At 39.3% G+C, this 18643-nt stretch overlaps 1 protein-coding gene across 1 annotated transcript in view; it reads right to left on the bottom strand.

Moving 5' to 3' along the window:
• The window catches only part of MORN1 (MORN repeat containing 1), a 569760-nt gene that overhangs the window by 528053 nt on the left and 23064 nt on the right, over nt 1-18643 (bottom strand). Inside the window, exon 2 of the mRNA XM_053690352.1 lies at nt 6358-6429. Within this exon, the coding sequence (XP_053546327.1) occupies nt 6358-6429 (72 nt within the window). The remainder of the gene's footprint in view (nt 1-6357; nt 6430-18643) is intronic.

The raw sequence follows: 18643 nt of genomic DNA, 5'->3' as shown, positions 1-18643 counted from the left end.
AGCCAACTCTAGATCTGAAACACATTACAGAAATGCTGAGCCTTTGCTGTGTTAACTGGGACACGGGAAAGAAAAGAATCTCTTAGCAGGAGGCCTTAACTTGAAGCCAATTCTGTACCTTTCTGAAACAATGTTTCTGAAACCAGAGATTAAGAACGGAATTGATCCAAATTTCTTTGAAGAAAACGTAATCTGCCCCATACCAGCTGAGCTGGAATAAGGGCCGCACCTTCATAGGTACTTAGGAGCTGGCTATAGGTTTCTATAAGGCTTGGATATATTCCAAACTGGAAATAGTTTCCAAACTGATACCGCTCCTGAGGATGAAGGATCAGGCTTTTGTTCCTTGTAAGGAAAGGAACTAAAATGATTATTTACCCTGGAAAGAAAGGGAAAGCAAAGATGACTTAGAAGACATGTCAGCATTCCAAGTTTAATCCATAAAGCTTCTCTAGCTAAAATAGCTAGAGACATATACCTGACATCAACTCTAATGATATCAAAAGATGGTATCACCAATAAAATTATTAGCATGTTATAGAATAATAATAATGCTATAAAATTATGATCTGTTACTTGTTGCTCTAAAGCTTCTAATCAAAAAGTTGAAGCTGCAGCAACATCCGCTAAAAATATAGCAGGTCTAAGAAGATTACCTGAACATAATTAAGCTTTTCTTAGAAAGGATTCAATTTTCCTATCTAAAGGATCCTTAAATGAAGTACTATCTGCCGTAGGAATAGTAGTACATTAGCAGGAGTAGAGATAGCCCCATAACCTTAGGGATTTTTGTCTCAAAAAACTCTAATCTGTCAGATGGCACAGGATATAATTTGCTTAAACGTCTAGAAGGAGTAAATAAATTACCCAAATTATTCCATTCCCTGGAAATTACTTCAGAAATAGCATCAGGGAGAAAAAACACTTCTGGAATAACTACAGGAGATTTAAAAACCTTAATTAAACGTTTACATTTAGAATCAAGAGGACCAGAATCCTCTATTTCTAATGCAAATAACACTTCTTTAAGTAAAGAACGAATAAATTCCATCTTGAACAAATACAAAGATTTATCAGCATCAACCTCTGAGACAGAAACCTCTGAACCAGAAGAACCATTATCAGTATCAGAATGATGATGTTCATTTAAAAATTCATCTGAAAAAAGAGAAGTTTTTAAAAGACTTTTATGTATACTAGAAGGAGAAATAACAGACATAGCCTTCTTAATGAATTTAAAAAATAAAATCTCTTATGTTATCAGGAACACTCTGAAAATTAGATGTTGACGGAACAGCAACAGGTAATGTAACAGTACTAAAGGAAATTTTATCTGCATTAATAAGTTTGACATGACATGCAATACAAATAACAGCTGGAGAAACAGATACCAAAAGTTTATAGCAGATACACTTAGCTTGGTAGCTCCAGCACTGTGCAGTGACTTTCCTGAAGTAACTTCTGACTCAGTTGCAACGTGGAACATCTTGCAATATGTAAAAGAAAAAAACAACATATAAAGCAAATTTGATCAAATTCCTTAAATGACAGTTTCAGGAATGGGAAAAAATGCCAAAGAACAAGCTTCTAGCAACCAGAAGCAATAAAAAATGAGACTTAAATAATGTGGAGACAAAAGTGACGCCCATATTTTTTCGCGCCAAATAAGACTTCCACATCCGGAACGCCGACATCTTTGGCGCAAAATAACGTCAAAGAATGACGCAACTTCCGGCGACACGTATGACGCCGGAAACGGAAATAGAATTTTTGCGCCAAAAAAGTCCGCGCCAAGAATGACGCAATAAAATGAAGCATTTTCAGCCCCCCGCGAGCCTAACAGCCCACAGGGAAAAAGTCAAATTTTAAGGTAAAAAATGTTAAATTAAAATGCATTATCCCAAATATGAAACTGACTGTCTGAAAAATAAGGAAAGTTGAACATTCTGAGTCAAGGCAAATAAATGTTTGAATACATATATTTAGAACTTTATAAACAAAGTGCCCAACCATAGCTAGGAGTGTCACAGAAAATAAGACTTACTTACCCCAGGACACTCATCTACATATAGCAGATAGCCAAACCAGTACTGAAACGAGAATCAGCAGAGGTAATGGTATATATAAGAGTATATCGTCGATCTGAAAAGGGAGGTAAGAGATGAATCTCTACGACCGATAACAGAGAACCTATGAAATAGACCCCTTAGAAGGAGATCACTGCATTCAAATAGGCAATACTCTCCTCACATCCCTCTGACATTCACTGCACGCTGAGAGGAAAACCGGGCTCCAACTTGCTGCGGAGCGCATATCAACGTAGAATCTAGCACAAACTTACTTCACCACCTCCATCGGAGGCAAAGTTTGTAAAACTGAATTGTGGGTGTGGTGAGGGGTGTATTTATAGGCATTTTAAGGTTTGGGAAACTTTGCCCCTCCTGGTAGGAATGTATATCCCATACGTCACTAGCTCATGGACTCTTGCTAATTACATGAAAGAAAATGCATTTTAATATCATAATTAAGTATTCAAAAATTAAGAATCTAATTTTACACTTTGTATAATCCACATACGATGCAATATTAATTTTAATCTATTGGTTTTATTCAATATTATAAACTGACAAAGTGATCGTGCTTCTCCTCCAGACAGAAATGTCTCTGATTATAGTATTTCCATTGCACTGAGTGGATAAAATGTTATTAACAACCTTCATTTAGACAATATTGTTATCCTACAGCTACACTATTGAAGAATTCCGCTACTCCCTCTGATATGTCAATAAAATATTTCACAACATTAGAATTTTCCCAATTCCGCTGTTGATAAAAAGGGGCCTCTTTACCAATGTGCAAGCGGACATGATACGAAGTAGCGTATCATGTCCACTGCACATCGATAAATGCCGACAGCATACACTGTTGGCATTTATCATTGCACCAGAAGTTCTTGTGAACTGCTGGTACAATGCCGCCCCATGCAGATTCGCGGCCAAGCAGGGGGTGTCAATCAACCCGATCATATTCGATCGGGTTGATTTCTGTCCGCCGCCTCAGAGCAGGCGGACAAGTTATGGAGCAGCGGTCTTTAGAAGCCTGAAGGCTCACCAGAAACAAGGGGCATCAAGCTCCATACAGAGCTTAATAAATATGCCCCAAAGCCTCTATCTGCATTGGAACAATATCACTTTAAAATGTAATAATAAACCCTTTGCAGCACCTACAGAAAATATTAAGAGTGAAGTTGGTTTTAAAATGATACCTCGGTGTATATCAGGAAGCCACTGATCTCTCCAGAAGATCAGGATTTGTAAAAAGTATTGTGTGTTCAAACTCTCAAATTCTGTCAGCACATCAATACACATCCCCATGGTAGGTCCACCACCCTGCAATTAACCCTGATACTGGACCATCCTGCTCCACCCCACCCAAAAAAAAAAAAAAATACAGCTCCCTTCACACTATAACCTTCCCCACTGGGATCATGCGCATAAGAACTTCCTAACCAGAGAAAGTCCCCAACAATCATGTGACCATCATTCCAGAACTAGGGATGCACCGAAATTCCGTCCGCAGAAACGTTTAGGCCGAAAATGGCATTATCGGTTATTTCGGTTTTCCTTATTTTCGGTAAAATTATTGTGCAGCATATTTCAAATTTGATGCTAGCCTAGAGCTGCTGTTTGAGTTCATTACTTGACTTACTGTTTTGCATATAATGATAGCTTTCTAGGACTATACTTTATTTGGACAATTGGTAAAAAAATGGCTAAATCTGATTCTGTTACACAGAACTAAATAAAGAATAATACAGTATATTGATATTTAATATTGTTTTAAGTAGGGCTGCACCGAAATTTCGGTTGCAGAAACATTTTGGCTGAAAATGGCATTATTTTTTTTTCTTGGTAAAATTATTGTGTAGCATATTATTTTTTTAAGATATTTTTGTCCAATTTTAGTGTGTTTCTTTCAATAAAAGTGAATATTACAATGAAAATCAATTTTGATGAATTAGTGCACGGTTTTTAATAAACCTATTAAAAACAAGGGCCCTTTAATTCATCAAAATTGACATTTCATTCCTTTTCTTCAAAAACTTACCTTTTAATCCTGAATGCCGCTCCAGAGATTTCCCCGGCCGTCGAAATCCTCTTCGTACGTCAGAAATTACGAATACGGCTTCCTCCAATCATGGCTTTTCCCCCGGGGGAATCATGGCCTGATGCAATGCCGTGATTGGAGGAAGCCGGATTCGTCATTTTGGACCCGCGAAGAGGACTTGCAACGGGCGGAGGAAGCGCTGCAGCGGCTGACAGGATTAAAAGGTACGTTTTTGAAGAAAAGGAGTGAAATGTCAATTTTGATGAATTAAAGTGCCCTTGTTTTTAATAGGTTTATTAAAAATTGGACACTAATTCATCCAAATTGACCTTCATTTCTATAGTGGTCTGCTTTTCCTTTAAATAAGCTGCAAAGTAAATTTCTGTCTGGACCCTCAAAATAAAAAATAATAAAAAACTTCTACCTCAGTAAGTCTTCTTAGCAATGATCAAGTGCATAGGAAATAGTCTTATATACTTAATACATTTTCCTTGATTTGAGCAGTAATAATCATGGTTAAAGGGACACTGAACCCAAATTTTTTTGTTTTGTGATTCAGCTAGAGCATGAAATTCTTAGCAACTTTCTAATTTACTCCTATTATCAAAAGTTCTTTATTCTCTTGGTATCTTTATTTGAAATGTAAGATTGTAACTTTAGATGCCGGCCCATTTTTGGTGAATAACCTGGGCTGTCCTTGCTGATTGGTGGATAAATTCATCTACCAATAAAAAAATGCTGCCCAGAGTTCTAAACCAAAAAAAGCTTAGATGACTTCTTTTTCAAATAAAGATAGCAAGAGAACGAAGAAAAAATGATAATAGGAGTAAATTAGAAAGTTGCTTAAAATTGCATGCTCTATCTGAATCACGGAAAAAAAATTGGGTTCAGTGTCCCTTTAAGGTGATAGCTCAAAATTAGCTCATGTTCCTCATATTTAAAGGGATATAAAACCACACAAAAAAAAATGTTTGTGAGTCAGAGCATACAATTTTTAAAAAAGTTTCCAATTTACTTCTATTATTCCCATGATATTCTTTGTTGAAGAGATACCTCGGTAGGTATCTCAAGCACAAAATGGCAGGAAATAGTGCTGCTATAAAGTGCTCTTGCAAATGTATAACATTCATGCAAAACTGCTGCCATATAGTGCTCCGGATCCGTGTATGCTCCTGAGCTTAATTCTCTGCTTACATCCCTGATTTTCAACAAAAGATACCAAGCGAACAAAGACAATGTGGTAATAAAAGTAAATTAGAAAGTCCTTTAAAATCACATGCGCTAGCCGAATCGTGAAAGAAAAAAAATGTGGGTTTCATGTCCCTTTAACTGAGAAGCTCATACAATGTGAAGACGTCTAATTAGAGACTTAAAGGGACACTGAACCCAAATTTTTTCTTTCGTGATTCAGATAGAGCATGCAAATTTAAGCAACTTTCTAATTTACTCCTATTATCACATTTTCTTCATTCTCTGGGTATCTTTATTTGAAATGCAAGAATGTAAGTTTAGATGCCGGCCCATTTTTGGTGAACAACCTGGGTTATTCTTGCTGATTGATGGATAAATTTATCCACCAATAAAAAAGTGCTGCCCAGAGGATTCTGAACCAAAAAAGAAGCTTAGATGCCTTCTTTTTCAAATAAAGATAGCAAGTGAACGAAGAAAAATTGATAATAGGAGTAAATTAGAAAGTTGCTTAATATTGCCTGCTCTATCTGAATCACAAAAGAAAAAAAATTGGGTTCAGTGTCCCTTAAAGGCGAGTACATGGGGAGTTCGTTGCATAGAGGATTTAATCGTATAGGGCCTCTAGCAGTGGGGTTCATTGGGGTGACATACAGCAATGGGCGAATTGTAGGGGGTCCAACATAGTGCAGTGCAGGGATGTTCGTTAGATACCTAAACAAAAATGTAACTCTCAGGGTGCTTTATACCAGTTATCCCTCAGCTGCTATCTTTACTGCTATATACATGTTGGGGGGAAAAAACAGCCAATCAGAATCATCAGTTATGTGTTCACATTTTGCTTTGTTTTATTGTGATCTTATGGGATTCCCCAGTAAACTTCTATAAATTTAGAAGGGAAATCAAGATACTGTGTCTGCACATGCCAGATGCATGCTCCCTTGCAAGTCCCGTTTTTTTGTGCTGCATTGCTTTCAAGTGATTCAGTATTTGGGTAACATATCGCTTTAAGAGTAGGAATGAAAATGTCCCATACTATAAATGAGTTGCTTAAGTGCTTACCGTGCTTTTTTCCTCTCCTCCATTCACCTTCATATCGGAAAAATGTATTTCCATAAACATAGAGCCCATATCCTGCAAGCAAACACAAAATGTTCTTAATGAGTATTGCGTACAACATTATTAGTTCAAACCAGCCTTGATTCGGATATTATAGATCACATTTAGAATATTTTTTCAATATACATACTATACAAACTATACCACATAATTATTAAGGTACATAAAAGTTATAATTCAAACGTGCATAAGGGCATTTCAGTTATTATTTCTACAATATACAGGTGGCCCTCGTTTTACAACGGTTCAATTTACACCGTTTCAGAATAACAACCTTTTTTTCCAGTCATATGACTGCTATTGAAAAGCACTGAGAAGCAGTGCATTTATTAAAATAGCCAGTAGGTGAAGCTGTCCGCTTGTGTTGCAGCAAAGCCAAGCAAGCTGAAATTAATCAGTTTAACCTGACCTGAGCTATCGAGCAGATTTCAAAGGAACAAGATCTTCCTGTCTATAAATTAGTCCAGATTGGAATGCACAGAACTGTTTGCAGAAAAATGCAAGTGAAGTCTGTGTTGTGATTATTTTATTAGGTTTATAATGCTGTTTAGCATTTAAAGTCTTCATTTCAAAGCTTTAAAAATAATGTATTAGGTGTTACTTATGACAATTTTTGAGAGGGGCCTGGAACCTATCTCCCTCACTTCCCATTGACTTACATTATAAACTGTGTTTCAATTTACAACGGTTTCAATTTACAACCATTCTTTCTGGAACCTAACCCCTGCGTAAACTGAGGGCTACCTGTACTTGAATAAGTAAAAATGCTTCTAATAAAGGCAGTCACTGTTTCAGTGTCATACACACATATGCTACGTATGCACCCTCATTGTGTATCGTGTAATAATCCTGCGTCTCTGAGGAACAGTGTATTTGAATGCTGGTACACCGGGCACAGACAGCATCTGTGCGTATGCCACTGAAACTGTGCAAGCTTTTACTAGAAGTGTTTTTGATAATATAAGTATAATGCAAATATGCCTCTATTCAAAGTTGCAATGTATAATGCACATTTCCATTTTGACTTTTATGTCATTTTAAATACAAAAAGCTTTTTTTTTTTAATTCTGCTTTCTGGTTATATGCTTCTGACGAATTCAAATTCGTCCATATATTGCTGATTCATTGAGTCATTTGATATATAAGCAAACGAATACATTATTGGACGAAACAGACGGAAAAGGAATGATTGCTTGACAAAATTGATTTGTTCATTTGTTCGTGTCATTTGGGGCCACAAAAACGTACAGGAATGGGGGGAAGGCGTTATAAAGTTTGGTTAATAAGCTTCTTTGTAATGATGTACAGGAGGTCTGACCATTCATTTGTCCATCGTACCCTGTCCAATCCTGCTATAGTATTACTAATGACTGATGTTAAGGACAGACAGTCCAAAAGACAGCAGCACTCACCACTTCCAAAATTGCAGAAATGTATTGAAGCACCAAGCTGCACCAGATAACAAAGTTTCGGACCTCAGTCCTTAATCATGTCAGTACAAATAATGAACATACAAAGCTCTTAAGTAGGGGTTGGTGTCATCAAAGCCACCCCCCCTCCATTTTTACAACACACCTGTGCAAAACTATAATGAGGCTGAGTACCAGTATTCATTAAAAAAATACATATCTAACTCATACATATGACTGATGCATATAGCATACATACAATACAATAATGATAGTTATAAAATACTGTCCTCTCTAAGGAATATACAATATCATAAAGATCCATGTGAAAATTTGATCTATGTGTTTAACATACAATTTTTTAATTTTAACACAATAATTGCTAGAACCTAATTACTATGGACCTAAATAGGGTACATAAATACATTAATGTATTACAACTAATATTTTAAAAATATGGACAGGTCAAAATCTTTGTTGAGACCTATAGGGTCATGGTCTCCAATTTGTCTATCCAAAACATCTCTTTTTGTTTTAAATATAACTCCCTGTCTCCACCTCGTCTGGGGTTGCCAATATGGTCAATGACTTGGAATCTTAATTGACAGATGTTATGGCCAGCACTTACAAAATGTTCAGCTATAGGGTTTTTAATTTTCTTATTGCGAAAATCAGACCTATGTTCTCTCATCCTATCGCGGACCATCCTAGTGGTCTCTCCAATATAACTCCATCCACACGGGCATTTGAGCATATAAATAGCATAAGTTGTAGTGCATGTAAAAAAAACTTTAGGGGCCCGTTTATCAAGCTCCAGATGGAGCTTGAGGGCCGTGTTTTCTGGCAAGCCTGCAGGCTCGCCAGAAACACCAGTTATGAAGCAGCGGTCTAAAGACTGCTGCTCCATAACCTGTCCGCCTGCTCTGAGCAGGCGGACAGACATCTCCACAATTCAACCCGATCGAGTACGATCGGGGTTGCTTGACACCCCCAATCGGGCGGCTGATTGGTTGCAAATCTGCAGGGGGCGGCGTTGCACCAGCAGCTCACAAGAGCTGCTGGTGCAATGCTGAATACGGAGAGCGTATTGCTCTCCACATTCAGCGAGGTCTGTCGGACCTGATCTGCACTGTCGGATCAGGTCCGACAGACCTTTGTTAAATAGGGGCCTATATGATAAATTTTTCCCTGTTCTAGGATTAAAACAAATATTTGCCTTTAATCATGCTGTTGCAGCTAGAACACCCTAAGCAAGGATAGCAGCCATTGTTCTTTTCACATAAATACATTTGAGACTTGCCTTTTAAGGGACCAATATCGTCTTTTACCAATCTGTCTCTAAGATTGTTGCTTCTTTTATGTGTACTGATATGATTAAGGGCTGAGGTCCGAAATGTTGTTATCTGGTGCACCTTGGTGTTTCAATACATTTCTGCAATTTTGGAAGTGGTGAGTGCTGCTGTCTTTTGGACTGTTTGATTTATTTTTGGGACTTGGTGTGGAGCCCTTGACAGAGTTGCACCTTCTTGTCTGTTGCGCTCTTCCTATTTCGGACTGTGATGTTAGGGACAGGTCAGGCACTAAATGCTGCATTTTAGTCACTTAGTTGTATGTGCATTTAACATTGAAAAATAGGTTATTTGTATTCAAATCCTATAGTGTAAGATTTTTGTTAATATTAATTCTCTATATTAGCTGTTCCCTTTGGAAATAACAGCAACGAATCCTAATCCAATATTTTTCCAAACCAAATACCTGCATGGAAGAAATTCGGCCTAACTGAACATTTGAAAAAATCTGCAACAAATCTATCAGATTACACAAATTTTTCTCCAGTGCACATGTCTAGTTATAGTCAATTACTACACTTTCATATTAGCTCTACTAGCCATACTTGTTCTTACTTATCTGGCGATTGATTACAATGGACTAGATGATGGTACCAGTTTGCATTACAAATAGCTAATATTGGCCTCGATTCTAATATTTCCAAAAATCTCATTCAATACTTAATCAAAATGATCCCAAATTTCCCAAATCAAACACAGGCGAGCTTAATATCTACTGCAATATTTGATCTCCATTTCCCCACAACAGCAATGTTTACAATTGATAATCGATGTCGATCATACAAAAACAGAATTTATGTTTACCTGATAAATTACTTTCTCCAACGGTGTGTCCGGTCCACGGCGTCATCCTTACTTGTGGGATATTCTCTTCCCCAACAGGAAATGGCAAAGAGCCCAGCAAAGCTGGTCACATGATCCCTCCTAGGCTCCGCCTACCCCAGTCATTCGACCGACGTTAAGGAGGAATATTTGCATAGGAGAAACCATATGTTACCGTGGTGACTGTAGTTAAAGAAAATAAATTATCAGACCTGATTAAAAAAACCAGGGCGGGCCGTGGACCGGACACACCGTTGGAGAAAGTAATTTATCAGGTAAACATAAATTCTGTTTTCTCCAACATAGGTGTGTCCGGTCCACGGCGTCATCCTTACTTGTGGGAACCAATACCAAAGCTTTAGGACACGGATGAAGGGAGGGAGCAAATCAGGTCACCTAAATGGAAGGCACCACGGCTTGCAAAACCTTTCTCCCAAAAATAGCCTCAGAAGAAGCAAAAGTATCAAATTTGTAAAATTTAGAAAAAGTGTGCAGTGAAGACCAAGTCGCTGCCTTACATATCTGATCAACAGAAGCCTCGTTCTTGAAGGCCCATGTGGAAGCCACAGCCCTAGTGGAGTGCGCTGTGATTCTTTTCAGGAGGCTGCCGTCCGGCAGTCTCATAAGCCAATCGGATAATGCTTTTAATCCAGAAGGAGAGAGAGGTAGAAGTTGCTTTTTTGACCTCTCCGTTTACCAGAATAAACAACAAACAAAGACGAAGTTTGTCTGAAATCCTTAGTAGCTGCTAAGTAAAATTTGAGAGCACGAACTACATCCAAGTTGTGCAACAAACGTTCCTTCTTTGAAACTGGATTAGGACACAAAGAAGGCACAACTATCTCCTGGTTAATGTTTTTTGTTAGAAACAACTTTTGGAAGAAAACCAGGTTTAGTACGCAAAACCACCTTATCTGCATGGAACACCAGATAAGGAGAAGAACACTGCAGAGCAGATAATTCTGAAACTCTTCTAGCAGAAGAAATTGCAACCAAAAACAAAACTTTCCAAGATAATAACTTAATATCAACGGAATGTAAGGGTTCAAACGGAACCCCCTGAAGAACTGAAAGAACTAGGTTGAGACTCCAAGGAGGAGTCAAATTTTGTAAACAGGCTTGATTCTAACCAGAGCCTGAAACAAAGGCTAGAACATCTGGCACAGCTGCCAGCTTTTTGTGAAGTAACACAGACAAGGCAGAAATCTGTCCCATCAAGGACTTGCAGATAATCCTTTTTCCAATCCTTCTCGAAGGAAGGATAGACTCTTAGGAATCTTAACCTTGTCCCAAGGGAATCCTGCAGATTCACACCAACAGATATACCAAATTATGTGGTAATTTTTCTGGTTACAGGCTTTCAGGCCTGAACAAGAGTATTAATAACAGAATCTGAGAACCCTCGCTTTGATAAGATCAAGCGTTCAATCTCCAAGCAGTCAGCTGGAGTGGGTCGAACGGGCCTAGAACAAGAAGGTCTCGTCTCAAAGGTAGCTTCCATGGTGGAGCCGATGACATATTCACCAGATCTGCATACCAAGTCCTGCGTGGCCACGCAGGAGCTATCAAAATCACCGACGCCCTCTCCTGATTGATCCTGGCTACCAGCCTGGGGATGAGAGGAAACGGCGGGAACACATAAGCTAGTTTGAAGGTCCAAGGTGCTACTAGTGCATCCACTAGAGCCGCCTTGGGATCCCTGGATCTGTACCCGTAGTAAGGAACTCTGAAGTTCTGACGAGAGGCCATCAGATCCATGTCTGGAATGCCCCACGGTTGAGTGACTTGGGCAAAGATTTCCGGATGGAGTTCCCACTCCCCCGGATGCAATGTCTGACGACTCAGAAAATCCGCTTCCCAATTTTCCACTCCTGGGATGTGGATAGCAGACAGGTGGCAGGAGTGAGACTCCGCCCCTAGAATGATTTTGGTCACTTCTTCCATCGCTAGGGAACTCCTTGTTCCCCCCTGATGGTTGAATGTATGAACTTGGCCCTCGCTAGCTGAGGCCAAGCTTTGAGAGCATTGAATATCGCTCTCAGTTCCAGAATATTTATCGGTAGAAGAGATTCTACCCGAGACCAAAGACCCTGAGCTTTCAGGGATCCCCAGACCGCGCCCCAGCCCATCAGACTGGCGTCGGTCGTGACAATGACCCACTCTGGTCTGCGGAAGGTCATCCCTTGTGACAGGTTGTCCAGGGACAGCCACCAACGGAATGAGTCCTCTGGTCCTCTGATTTACTTGTATCTTCGGAGACAAGTCTGAATAGTCCCCATTCCACTGACTGAGCATGAACAGTTGTAATGGTCTTAGATGAATGCGCACAAAAGGAACTATGTCCATTGCCGCTACCATCAAACCTATCACTTCCATGCACTGCGCTATGGAAGGAAGAGGAACGGAATGAAGTATCCGACAAGAGTCTAGAAGTTTTGTTTTTTCTGGCTTCTGTCAGAAAAATCCTCATTTCTAAGGAGTCTATTATAGTTCCCAAGAAGGGAACCCTCGTTGACGAGATAGAGAACTCTTTTCCACGTTCACTTTCCATCCGTGAGATCTGAGAAAGGCCAGGACAATGTCCGTGTGAGCCTTTACTTGAGGAAGGGACGACGCTCGAATCAGAATGTCGTCCAAGTAAGGTACTACAGCAATGCCCCTTGGTCTTAGCACCCGCCAGAAGGGGACCCTAGTACCTATGAGAAAATCCTAGGAGCAGTGGCTAATCCGAAAGAAAACGCCACGAACTGGAAATGCTTGTCCAGGAATGCAAACCTTAGGAACCGATGATGTTCCTTGTGGATAGGAATATGTAGATACGCATCCTTGAAATCCACCTTGGTCATGAATTGACCTTCCTGGATGGAAGGAAGAAGTGTTCGAATAGTTTCCATCTTGAACGATGGAACCTTGAGAAACTTGTTCAAGATCTTGAGATCTAAGATTGGTCTGAACGTTCCCTCTTTTTTGGGACTATGAACAGATTGGAGTAGAACCCCATCCCTTGTTCTCCTAATGGAACAGGATGAATCACTCCCATTTTTAGCAGGTCTTCTACCCAATGTAAGAATGCCTGTCTTCTTATGTGGTCTGAAGACAACTGAGACCTGTGGAACCCTCCCCCTTGGAGGAAGCCCCTTGAACTCCAGAGAATAACCTTGGGAGACTATTTCTAGCGCCCAAGGATCCAGAACATCTCTTGCCCAAGCCTGAGCGAAGAGAGAGAGAGTCTGCCCCCCACCAGATCCGGGTCCCGGATCGGGGGCCCGCATTTCATGCTGTCTAGGGTAGCAGTGGCAGGTTTCCTGGCCTGCTTTCCTTTGTTCCAGCCTTGCATAGGTCTCCAGGCTGGATTGGCTTGAGAAGTATTACCTTCCTGCTTAGAGGACGTAGCCCTTGGGGCTGATCCGTTTCTGCGAAAGGGACGAAACTTAGGTTTATTTTGGTCTTGAAAAGACCTATCCTGAGGAAGGGCGTGGCCCTTGCCCCCCAGTGATATCAGAGATAATCTCTTTCAAGTCAGGGCCAAGAGTGTTTTCCCCTTGAAAGGAATGTCAAGCAATTTGTTCTTGGAAGACGCATTCGCTGCCCAAGATTTTAACCAAAGCGCTCTGCGCCACAATAGCAAACCCAGAATTTTTTCGCCGCTAACCTAGCCAATTGCAAGGTGGCGTCTAGGGTGAAAGAATTAGCCAATTTAAGAGCACGAATTCTGTCCATAATCTCCTCATAAGAAGAAGAATTACTAATAATCGCCTTTCCTAGCTCATCAAACTAGAAACACGCGGCTGCAGTGACAGGGACAATGCATGCAATTGGTTGTAGAAGGGAACCTTGCTGAACAAACATCTTTTTTAGCAGACCTTCTAATTTTTTATCCATAGGATCTTGGAAAGCACAACTATCTTCTATGGGTATAGTGGCGCGCTTGTGTAGAGTAGAACCGCCCCCTCGACCTTGGGGACTGTCTGCCATCAGTCCTTTCTGGGGGTCGACTATAGGAAAACAATTTTTTTAAATATGGGGGGAGGTACTAAAGGAATACCGGGCCTGTCCCATTCTTTACTAACAATGTACGCCACCCCGCTTGGATATAGGAAAAGCTTCGGGGGGCCCCGGGGCCTCTAAGAACTTTTCCATTTTACATAGTGGTTCTGGAATGACCAGATAATCACAATCATCCAAATTGGATAACACCTCCTTAAGCAGAGCGCGGAGATGTTCCAACTTAAATTTAAAAGTAATCACATCAGGTTCAGCTTGTTGAGAAATGTTTCCTGAATCTGAAATTTCTCCCTCAGACAAAACCTCCCTGGCCCCCTCAGACTGGTGTAGGGGCCCTTCAGAAACCATATCATCAGCGTTCTCATGCTCTACAGAATTTTCTAAAACAGAGCAGTCGCGCTTTCGCTGATAAGTGGGCATATTGGCTAAAATGTTTTTGATAGAATTATCCATTACAGCCGTTTAAATGTTGCATAGTAAGGAGTATTGGCGCACTAGATGTACTAGGGGCCTCCTGTATGGGCAAGATTGGTGTAGACGAAGGAGGGGATGATGCAGTAACCATGCTTACTCCCCTCACTTGAGGAATCATCTTGGGCATCATTTTTACTAAATATTTTTATGACATAAAATACATATAGTTAAATGAGAAGGAACCTTGGTTTCCCCACAGTCAGAACACAATCTATCTGGTAGTTCAGACATGTTAAACAGGCATAAACTTGATAACAAAGCACAAAAAAACGTTTTAAAATAAACCGTTACTGTCACTTTAAATTTTAAACTAAACACACTTTATTACTGCAATTGCGAAAAAGTATGAAGGAATTGTTCAAAATTCACCAAAATTTCACCACAGTGTCTTAAAGCCTTAAAAGTATTGCACACCAAATTTGGAAGCTTTAACCCTTAAAAATAACGGAACTGAGCCGTTTTTATATTTAACCCCTTTACAGTCCCTGGAATCTGCTTTGCTGAGACCCAACCAAGCCCAAAGGGGAATACGATACAAATGATGCCTTCAGAAAGACTTTTCTATGTATCAGAGCTCCACACACATGCAGCTGCATGCCATGCTGTCCTCAAAAACAAGTGCGCCATACCGGCGCGAAAATGAGGCTCTGACTATGATTAGGGAAAGCCCCTAAAGAATAAGGTGTCTAAAACAGTGCCTGCCGATATAATCATATCAAAATACCCAGAATAAAAGATTCCTCAAGGCTAAATATGTGTTAATAATGAATCGATTTAGCCCAGAAAAAGTCTACAGTCTTAATAAGCCCTGTGAAGCCCTTATTTACTATCTTGATAAACATGGCTTACCGGATCCCATAGGGAAAATGACAGGCTTCCAGCATTACATCGTCTTGTTAGAATGTGTCATACCTCAAGCAGTAAGAGACTGCACACTGTTCCCCCAACTGAAGTTAATTGCTCTCAACAGTCCTGTGTGGAACAGCCATGGATTTTAGTTACGGTGCTAAAATCATTTTCCTCATACAAACAGAAATCTTCATCTCTTTTCTGTTTCTGAGTAAATAGTACATACCAGCACTATTTTAAAATAACAAACTCTTGATTGAATAATAAAAAACTACAGTTAAACACTAAAAAACTCTAAGCCATCTCCGTGGAGATGTTGCCTGTACAACGGCAAAGAGAATGACTGGGGTAGGCGGAGCCTAGGAGGGATCATGTGACCAGCTTTGCTGGGCTCTTTGCCATTTCCTGTTGGGGAAGAGAATATCCCACAAGTAAGGATGACGCCGTGGACCGGACACACCTATGTTGGAGAAAATATGCCACTACTCTCCTCATCCAAAATATGCAACTGCTCTCCAGGCCACTCATCCTCATTCTGCTGGGTCAGCATTATCCCTTTCTTATGGCTGTCTCCTCAAGTTTTCTTGGTGTTTTTAATTGATGGTAATGGTGTTTTAAGTAGTATTTTTCCAATTCAATTGTCATCAGAAAGGGCCATCACCATTGTTGATTGAGTAGCGCCATCTTGTTTTTCAGGTCCGAGCATACACATCTTGGTGCCCAACATTATTATTGTTTATACAATGTGTGGTATTGGTCAATCTGTGAGTATTGTGCATTTATCAAGGGTCTTTGCTCTTGAATATATGTCCAGTTGGTTGCTAATATTTATTCAATAACTTGTGGTTATGTGGATTATGATTACCAAAATGTATGCTGTCCAGGCATAGTATGGATGAATTTGCCGATATCTTGTCCAGTATTTTCCTAATACAAGAATAATTTAATAATTTTACAAAAAAAAAAAAATACAATCAACTAGATTGGAATCAACCCCTTTGTAGTCAGTCAGCCATCAATGATTAAGCATCATTCATGCAAAATATTACTTACTTATTTTAAAGTTATATCCTGGTTTTTAATGTTATCATAAAATCTTTTTTCTTTCTTTTTTTTTACTTTGAAAAATATTTTTTTGTGTGTTGGTGCTTTACTTGTATTCCATACCATGCATGCTTCCTAACGTTTATCCACTAGAATCTTTGGAGTGGATTTGTGAGGTTGCAGCTTGCACGCTACGTTGAATTATGTTGAAATGTAGTGGGTTGGTTTGCATTTCATTTATTAAGCTGTCACAAGAGGGCGCAAGTTCCGGATAAAGTACATCAGACAAAATACATTTTCAAGCTGCAGATAGTTGACATTCTACTCATTATAGAAGTATGTCCCTGTGTTGAATAAATCTAATTATTACAATCATTATTATGGAGGCTTGTCTGACAATGGACATCTGCTTTTCCTGCACATTCTAGTTTCAACATCCTCTCTTTAATCCCTTTTCTACAATCTCTCTCTAAATAGTATAGATATGAAACAAAAATCAGTACACCTTTCATTACTGAGATTCAAATCTTTTATGTTTCCAATAGTTCTTTTGTCCACCTTTATTTTTGATTGCAGACTGAATCCTCCTTGGCATGGAGGATACCAGTTTTGCACAAATTTATGAAGAGATGTTCTGCGTTCTTCAGAGACAATTTTTTCAGATGCTCTTTGCTGGAGGAGTTGGGTTGCTCTACCTTTCTCTTTAAAATACCCCAAAGGTGTTCGATCTTTAGAAAGTATTTTGTGATTTTGGCAGTGAGCTTTGGATCGTTATCGTACTGGAATATTCCTCTTCTGCCAAGCTTCTGGAGTCATCTTGTCAGCCAGTATTTTGGTATATCCACAGGCAAACATGGTGCCGTCTATAAATGTCATCTCCCCGACACCTTTTGCACTGATGCAACCCCATATCATCCCACTCCCACCCTCAGTGCTTCACTGTTGGGACTATGCACTCACTTCGATTTCCATTGATAATCACTGGCCAAGACTGAAGCACTTGCCCAAACTATTTTTAAGAGCTATATTGTGCAAAGTAGTGCAGTGTCCATGGCATTATTTCAGTAGGATGGCCACTGTTGCTCTGGTTAGTAGTACTATGGCGTGTTCTATACCGCCTAATTACTGCTGCAACTGTGTTTTCAACTGATATTTATTTGGTCACCAATTTTCCTGCATCCTTTTCCATCTTTGTGAAGTCTCTCAATCAGATTTTTCAATTCCTCTGACAATTCTTTTCCATGTGTAGCCATGATGATAGTTAAGATATATATATATATATATATATATATATATATATATATATATATATAAAAATAAATAAATAAATAAAACAACATAAATGTTTCTATCTATCTCTATTTATCGATCTGTCTATGGGGTAAATGTATTAAATGTTGAGGACATCGCGAAATGCCAACAGCATACAGTGCCGGCATTATCATTGCACAAGCATTTCTAGTGGAAATGCTTGTGCAATGCCGCCCCCTGCTCACTGGCGGACAATCGCCCACCAGCAGGGGCTGTCCATCATCTCGATCTGATCGGGATGATTTCATTTCGCCACCTAAAAGGTGGCAGACAGGTTAAAGGGACATGAAACCCAAAAATGTTCTTTCATGATTCAGATAGAGAATACAATTTTAAATAACTTTCCAATTTACTTATATTATTTAATTTGCTTCCTTCTCTTGTTATCCTTTGCTGAAATGTTTATCCTAGGCAAGTTCATGAGCAGCAGAGAAAACTAGATTCTAGCTTTTGATTGGTGGCTGCATATATATACCGATTGTCATTGGCTCACTCATGTGTTCAGTTAGAAATCATTAGTTCACTGCTGCTCCTTCAACAAATGATACCAAGAGAATGAAACAAATAAGAAAATAGAAGTAAATTAGAAAGTTGTTTAAATTGTATTCTCTATCTGAATCATGAAAGAAAAAATTTGGGTTTCATTTCCCTTTAAGGAGCAGCGGTCTTATGACCGCTGCTTAACTTCCGTTTCAGGTGAGTCTAAAACGATGGGCCTCGGAAGCAGCATTCGCTGCTTCGTAAATGGAGCCCCATGTATCTAAGTATCCATATAAACTGTTTGTTATAGATTTCCTAATGTTATTAGTTATGGAAAATTAATCTGTTTTCGGCTACATTCTTAAAATATAAAAGTAATACTTTGTAATATATTGAACTGATTAATATAGTTGAATTATAATTCAAGTACATTTAATGAAATTACTCAAGAAAAAAATTGACATGGTTTGCTATAAATTATTCTCT

This window comes from Bombina bombina, chromosome 8 (assembly GCF_027579735.1).
Source record: "Bombina bombina isolate aBomBom1 chromosome 8, aBomBom1.pri, whole genome shotgun sequence".
NCBI lineage: Eukaryota > Metazoa > Chordata > Amphibia > Anura > Bombinatoridae > Bombina > Bombina bombina.
Note: the sequence above shows the minus strand (reverse complement) of the source record. Positions and strands in the feature narration are given on the sequence as shown.